At 34.0% G+C, this 7,565-nt stretch overlaps 1 protein-coding gene across 1 annotated transcript in view; it reads right to left on the bottom strand.

The window, feature by feature from the left end:
* The window catches only part of LOC120636190, a 62,480-nt gene extending 62,273 nt beyond the window's left edge, over positions 1 to 207 (bottom strand). Inside the window, exon 1 of the mRNA XM_039907542.1 lies at positions 153 to 207. Within this exon, the coding sequence (XP_039763476.1) occupies positions 153 to 162 (10 nt within the window). The 5' untranslated portion in view covers positions 163 to 207. The remainder of the gene's footprint in view (positions 1 to 152) is intronic.
* Between the last annotated feature and the right edge of the window lie 7,358 nt (positions 208 to 7,565).

Raw genomic sequence — 7,565 nt, forward strand, 5'->3', positions numbered from 1 at the left:
AATGGCTCAGCTTCCTGACCCTGGTAGGTCTGAATAGACCATTAAACAGCGTTATATAATTAAAAACACATGCGCAATAAAGGTGCTAGGAAATAAGAAAAACCTTTCGCTCTGCTTTTATCATTACCGCGTTATCTTATCCTATTTCTTACCTTGTGCCATTATCTCGAATGCACGTCTCTAACACTGCAAGAGGCGATACTATACTGGTATTTGAAGCAGCAGAAACCTTACTAGCGCCTGTAATTGTATTAACCGCATTATCTATTTTTACAACTCAGCACCATTTTGTTGACACGTGAGCGATACCGAGTCTTTGTTATAATGTATTGTATGATACTAATGTTTGGTTAAACTTAAAGAATTTAGTCGCGGCTCACTCCAAGTTTTTCACATCATATAGGTAACCTACTTGTTATATAGCATAGACCCACTATGCAGATATAATGTGGGTTGACGATCGTTAGCGATTGCTATTATTTGCTAGTGGAAATAACCAGAACACTGAATTTGCCCTGAAAATATTTAAATTTTAAATAATTAAATAAATATACTTACGACAATACACACACCGCCATCCAGCCCCAAAGTACGCGTAGCTTGTGTTATGGTTACTAAGGTGACTGATGAATAATTATATGAATAATATACGTAAATACTTATAATATATACATAAACACCCAGCACTGAAAAACATTCATGTTCATCACACAAACATTGTCCAGTTGTGGGAATAGAAACCACGGCCTTGGCTCAGAAAGCACGGTCGCTGCCCACAGCGCCAATCGGCCGTCCAATTCCCTTTTTACTAGCAATTTTAGACGGGACCCGGAAATCGAACCAAGGTCTCCATGATTCGTATTTAGGCCATTTCTTTCGACCAACGAGACAGTTCGTATACTCTAAACACTGTAATGTAAAAATGATTTCTATGAATACCTATAGAATACAAAAAAAACCGGATTCGTGTCATTGTGATATTAGGATCATTAACTAAAATGGAGCATATTTTATTCATACTACAATGGGTAAAGTAATACACAAAGATAAATGGTATTAATTCTGTAGTTGAGAAGCTATCTCCCAAATATTTCCAGGTCGTTCCACTCAGGTACATTCGACGATGTCTTGATAGTAGCGTGACACTTGCCAAATTCTATAAATTCATAGCGCAACGCTGCGTTTGCCCTGATTTTCCATGATAATAATAGCTAATATTACATCGAAACGTTAATATAATTTACACTAAGATAAACCTAGGAGCGACATTTATTTGATAGGGCGCCATTGCTATCGCAAGCTCACAACAAACCACAACCTAGATACCGACTTATTTAGCTTAGATATTTCAAATATCTCTCCAAAGAAGATCTGTACCAGACCACTCAGATATAAAACTTATAAACTACCTACCTAAGTAAAAATTATGAATTACTCTACTTCCAAAAATATTCCAAAACGGACCTTTAATTACTAATAGTGTTTACTTGGATTGTTGTTATAAGTGATAGGTTCGTTGGTTTTATATTAATTATGAACGTTCTTAGTGGCTAAGTTTTTTTTTAATTTGACGCACTCTCAAACAAATGAAGAAAATAGTAAAAATCAGGTCAAGAATCAATAATTGTATAATCTCCAGTGAGAGTTATAAAACTTAACGGTAGGCTTTTTATAGTCTTTCGATGCAACTCGTAGTGGAGATATTTTTTATTTTGTAACATCTGCCTGCTTAGTGCGTACCCTTTTGCACGCCACTGCCTGCATCAACAAGTAGGTATGAAGAAGATACGGCAATGAAAATAAACGATAGTTCACTGACCTCTATTATATCGAGAGATGAATGCAACAGTTATCTTCGATTTTGTACTCAAAATTTCCAGACTGATGAACAGTAAGACTAGCCTTACTTAACTCGTGCAGTTTCTTCTGCACAATTTTTTCTCTCTCTCTCTTTCTACGTTAGGATATTGAACGATATCGATCAACTTACATCGTATTTAACATTTACATCGGGATTAACGTTCAGTAATACTAATCTCTTAACTGAATACTAATCTCAATTAGGTAAATACCTAATTGATATTAGTATTTGTTAGAGTATTATATATATATTTGAGTTAAAGCAAACTTGAGAAAGATGACAATTACGAATTTGAACGAATATGTACGTGTATTCAGAAGTCTTTGGGCTTTGATTGATAAACCGACATACAAACATAATGCGGTTTTCCTCACTAAATTATGCCTAACTATTTAAAAAAAAAATCTAAATTTCACTCACAACATTCAACCCGTTGCATTTAATAGCATTATTCGTTGCGCGTAAGAGTACATGCAGAAAAAGTGGAGTATAACTCAATCAACCAGGCTATGGAACAAGGCGAGGCCACTAGCTAGCCTATTGAATTTATAAATTCGTTATCTGTGCAAAGACTCTATTTAAAGTCAAAGTGCCTATAATTCTGTTCAAAAATTCGATATCACCAGGCTGACTATTATGTCTACAGTGGAATATAGTGTAGCGAATTAATAGAGGCGGAGAAGACCTACACAAGTGTAAGGTTTCAATTACTCGATTCAGAGAAATGACAATGTAATTTAAATAAAATACTTATTATTTAATTATGATTTCAGTTTTCTTATAAAAGTAATCTAATTGTAAGTATCTTATTTAGTTACATCAAATTTACTGTACATTGAATATATTAGTATACTAGCTGACCCGAGCAACTTCGTCTGCACCTAGAAAAAAACCTAGAAACAATTGCAGCGCTACCTACCAGGTGGACCTGTTTTATTTCCAAACTATGTTATTCGCGGCCGTATGTGTTATTCTATACCCGTCGCAACTTTTAAGCGATAGGTTCAATTTGAATATTTTAAAACTGAATTTGCAGGTATATAATCAAACTTAATATTTATATTACTTTATTTCTTTCGCATTTATAATATTAGTATTTAGTGGGATGATATGCATTCGATCGTTGTCCCATACGCCTCTCGACTGGCTGTTATCTGTGAAGAGTTATGTCCATTATCTCCGACCATATTTATCGGTTCTTCATTAAAATTATACAGAACATGCTTGATAGTATACACTTTCAAATAATAAAGAAAAATAATAATTGGTCGAAATTTAACGGAGCTATGAAGTAAAATTGATAAAATATTTCATCCCATTTCCCGGAGGAAACTTATTGTTTATCGGGATAAAAAGTATCCTATATGTTTACCCGGTATATCAGCTACCACTATACCAAATTTTATTTAAATCTGTTCAGTAGGTTTTACGTGATGCCTGGACAGACAGACAGACAGACAGACAAAAATTAAATAAAAATCTGTTTTAAACTCAGTGTCGATTATAAAGCATACCCCGGTAAAATTTTCAAAATATATTAGATACAACAACAACAACTCGAAATTGGTTGCATATTACGTGAGTACGGCTGTGCTATTTGGAATAGAATACGTAAAAAAATAGCTATTTAATTAAATAAATAAGCTAAGTACCAACATAGATAAAAAAAATTTAGTAAGAACAGCAAATGGTCTCTTACTTATTTTTTTTTAACTTGTTTTTTCATTTGTGCCTTTTAAGACACGCAATGATCATTGACCATACAGCCTATTAAGTCATTAATATTTTTCAAAATAGTAATTCTACGTTTACGAATTAAATGTAGGCCTTGTAGGCGTAACTAAACTAATCCACTTTAATAAATGTTATAATATTAAATTTTAAGCTTAAAATAATTTACATGAAATTAAATTCAAAATAATTATTGGTAAACTGATTAGTAAATATCATAGCCTGGCCAACAATTAGTAGAAATTAAGTTCTACAGTTCTTCCTTTGTAATACTTTAAAATATATCCTCTTGAGCTTCGTATATTTTAAACAATCTTCGTTTCGAATTTCACGCTATTTGACGGAGTGGAAATTAATATTTACGAGTATACAAAACGGCATGCAGTAGCAGGGCAAGGTACGACGCTAGAAGATCACTTCTTACTGACAGGAAATCAAAAATCAAACACAGACAAATATAGGCTCAACCGTTAGTAGGTAGTATGTTCAACCCTACATAAATTATTTAAAATTTCAGCGAAATCTCAACTTGCCGGTACTTATGCTAAAATTTCTTACTAATATGCCTATGTTATACGGCTAACGGCTATGTATCCTTTCATATTATACGTAATATGATAATATTATGAGCAAAACCTGAGGGCATTTAAGGTACCTACATAAGGTTCTTTGTTTAGTTTTCAGTATGATATTCTAAAATACCTAAGATATTTATACAAATTTCGCACTCGGAACAGGGCAGTGAAAAATATTTAGTTCGATGCGGGTCGTCGAAAGTTTTGAATATTAGAACGTGTGTAAGAACTTATTTTTGAAATAAATGCCACCTTGTGTGTTTAAAGGCTGTAAAATTTGCTGCAAAAATTAAAACAAGAACGTGGCGTTTCATTTCATACTAAGCGGTCCCTAAAACACAATCAAATCATACTAAGGTTTCATTGGTAATCATTTATATCTTAACTTATTTCATTTATATTTCCATGTTGTTGATTGCATATGAAAACGTCAATCGATCGGTATAGCTAGTTTAGATTGAAATATTTTCTCTTAAATTAAGGAGTTTCTATATAGGGTGTTAATTTATCGATTTATATAAACTACTTTAGTAGTAGGCTGATTAAATTCTAAGGTACGCAAGCTACTTTAGAGGTAGGCTGACTACTTTAGCAGTACGCCAGCCTTTAGAGTAGCGCTGGCTTCTTCGGAGGTATGTAGACTATTTTAACGGGACGCTGAGCATTTTGGAGGTACGCAGACTACTTTAATGGTACGCTTGATATTTTAGATATGCTGATATGCACGCAACTTTAGGGGTACGCTGATTACCTAGGAGGTACACAGGCCACTTTAAACGGTACGAAAACAACTTTAAAGGTACACAAGCTCCTCCAGAGGTACGATGTCCACCTTAGGTCTATCTTATATACCAGGGAAGCCGATCTTTTTACATACAACAAGGGGATAAATACAATAATTTACTGTGTCCTTTTTAGAGGAAACTTGAATTTGCGATGTGTTTCATACACAACTTCAAATTCAAATTCAATTATTTCAAGTAGGCCTACTTTATAAGCACTTTTGAAACGTCAAGTATGTATATTTGTAGTGACTCTACCACCGGCATCTTGCATCACTCGCTCTTTCCGTATCATCGTATCATTCGTCGTACCATATCAAGCTTCGTATCTCATTGTGGAAGTTCTTTAGTTTAATCCATGTAAAATAATGTGCGCGTTAACAAATATTCTTATTCTTTTCTTTTATCGGACAAAAATCTACTCGACATCGAACCGGCCGTTACGAGAATCGTAACAAAGCGTTACAAAGCGGATATGTTTCTACCCCGTCAGGGACGGTAACGGTACAGAACCCTCTTATAGCGCGAGTTATGCTCCTAATTGACTTTTTCCTACGCTATTGTGGTTAAAATATATTTCTAACTAGGTATAACGTGACCTTCAAACTAACTATGATCACGACCTCGTAATGTTCGTCATGCTTGGTATAAGCAATTATTATTAGGTATGTTTTCTCAACAGTGCAGAAAGTTGGAAAAACACAGAAATGAGCGGTACAAAACCCAAGTATTTATAATAATGTATGTATGTTATGTAACTAAAGAGTGATTTAAAATGTTATTATTGTAACTGAATGTCACTGTGTAACATAATATTATCTGTCATCGTGTGGGCATAGAATTTTCGACACGTTTTTATGATTTAGCTTGAAGCGTAAATTCTTTGTGCAACTCGATGCGAGCGTGGTATGGTATTAGTGTACGGTTTTACTAGTAGTTCGGCTAGCAGGCTTCAGTATTTAACAAACATTTATTTTTATCATGTTTTTCCGGCATAAATAAAGCGTACGTAATTTTACTCTTCACTTATAATATTAACATTGATTTGGTTTGAAGTGTGTCTGTGGGTGCAATTGTTCGTTACCGTTTCAACTACCGGATCGGTACAGTTGAATATGAACTAATCATCCCTACTATCCCTATCCCTACTAATATTATAAATGTCAAAGTAAGAATGTTTGTTACGCTTTCACGCAAAAACTACTTAACCGATCCTCATGAAACTTTGTACACATATTCTTGGAAGTGTTAGAAGTAATGTAGGATACTTTTTATCCCGACATTAAGCTCGGTTCCTTTGGGAGAGAGGACGAGTGTTTGACGATTTTACACCATAACTCAGACAAATTATAACCGATTTAAATAATTATTTTTGTACTATGGAAGTTATAATATGTGTTTAATTTTGCCCAAACTGTTGTTGGAGATAGAGGACAGAAATCTTCAGCGGACAGCAGCAAACCCCTCATTTAAGGCTAAGCGATACTGAATACTTTAAATTTTTTTAGAACAAAATTGAATGCCACATCAAAAAACATAATCAAACGCAGACGAAGTCGCGGGCAACAGCTATTATAGCTGTAAAATTTATAATATATTATACATTATGCAGTCCTGGAGATGGACACAGAATATTCTTTTCCCGTGGTATGAAACAGTTCCAGTGCGATTTTAAAAAACAAAGGCTATAGCTATTATATTAATTACTAGCTGGCCCGCGTAACTTCGAATTCGGCCATTACAGGTTTTAATACCTTAAAAAAACTAGAAGAAAGGCGCTGCAATTAGGTTAGTACCAGTTTTAGTTCCAAACTATATTATACGCGGCATTGTTATTGTTTCAAGCATTTCTATACCCGTCGTAAATTCTAAACGATAGATCCAATGAATAATTTAAAAAGGAATTTACATGTACATAACCAATATTAATTGTAAAACTATTTACTTGGATAACGATTAATATCTTGATAGAAATCTCACCATCTTTCGATTATACCAGTGTTTAGACAAATTATATAAAAAACCTGTTATTGTGACTTAACCATAACAGTTAGACATAAAGCCTGGCGGACTTTTTTGTAGATAAAAATGATTACTTTAAACATGTAGTTATTTTCATCGTGGCGTACGATGGTATTGCTCTAAGTCGGTACGACATCTTTAACAAACATTGTTATATTTCAGCCAATTTACAGAAAAACATAATAAAATATAAACTTGAACCTGCCGCATAAGTAACTCTGTTCATTAGTGAAAACCGTATGAAAATCGGTTCGGTAGTTTTCCAGTTTTCCGCGCCCAGATACAGACGCGGTGGGGCAGTTTGTTTTATGATATGTAATAATGTTATAAAGATCATGCTAAGACAATTTCTGAGAGCGGGTAGGTAATTATGGCGGGGGAGGTATTTTGAACATAAAAAATTCTGAGGGTTTTTTGCGTCTAGATTTGCGTTAGCTACGCGTCGGCTATAAGTTAGTCTCTTTATGTAACACTTAATGTGTAATTTTATAAATCTTAGATTTCAAAGCTATAATTTGAGTCGATATATGAAGAATTTACTTAACAATCCCGTAACAGCCTTCCCATAGAAAATACCAACGCTAACCTACGATT

This window comes from Pararge aegeria, chromosome Z (assembly GCF_905163445.1).
Source record: "Pararge aegeria chromosome Z, ilParAegt1.1, whole genome shotgun sequence".
In the NCBI taxonomy this organism is placed as follows: Eukaryota; Metazoa; Arthropoda; class Insecta; order Lepidoptera; family Nymphalidae; genus Pararge; species Pararge aegeria.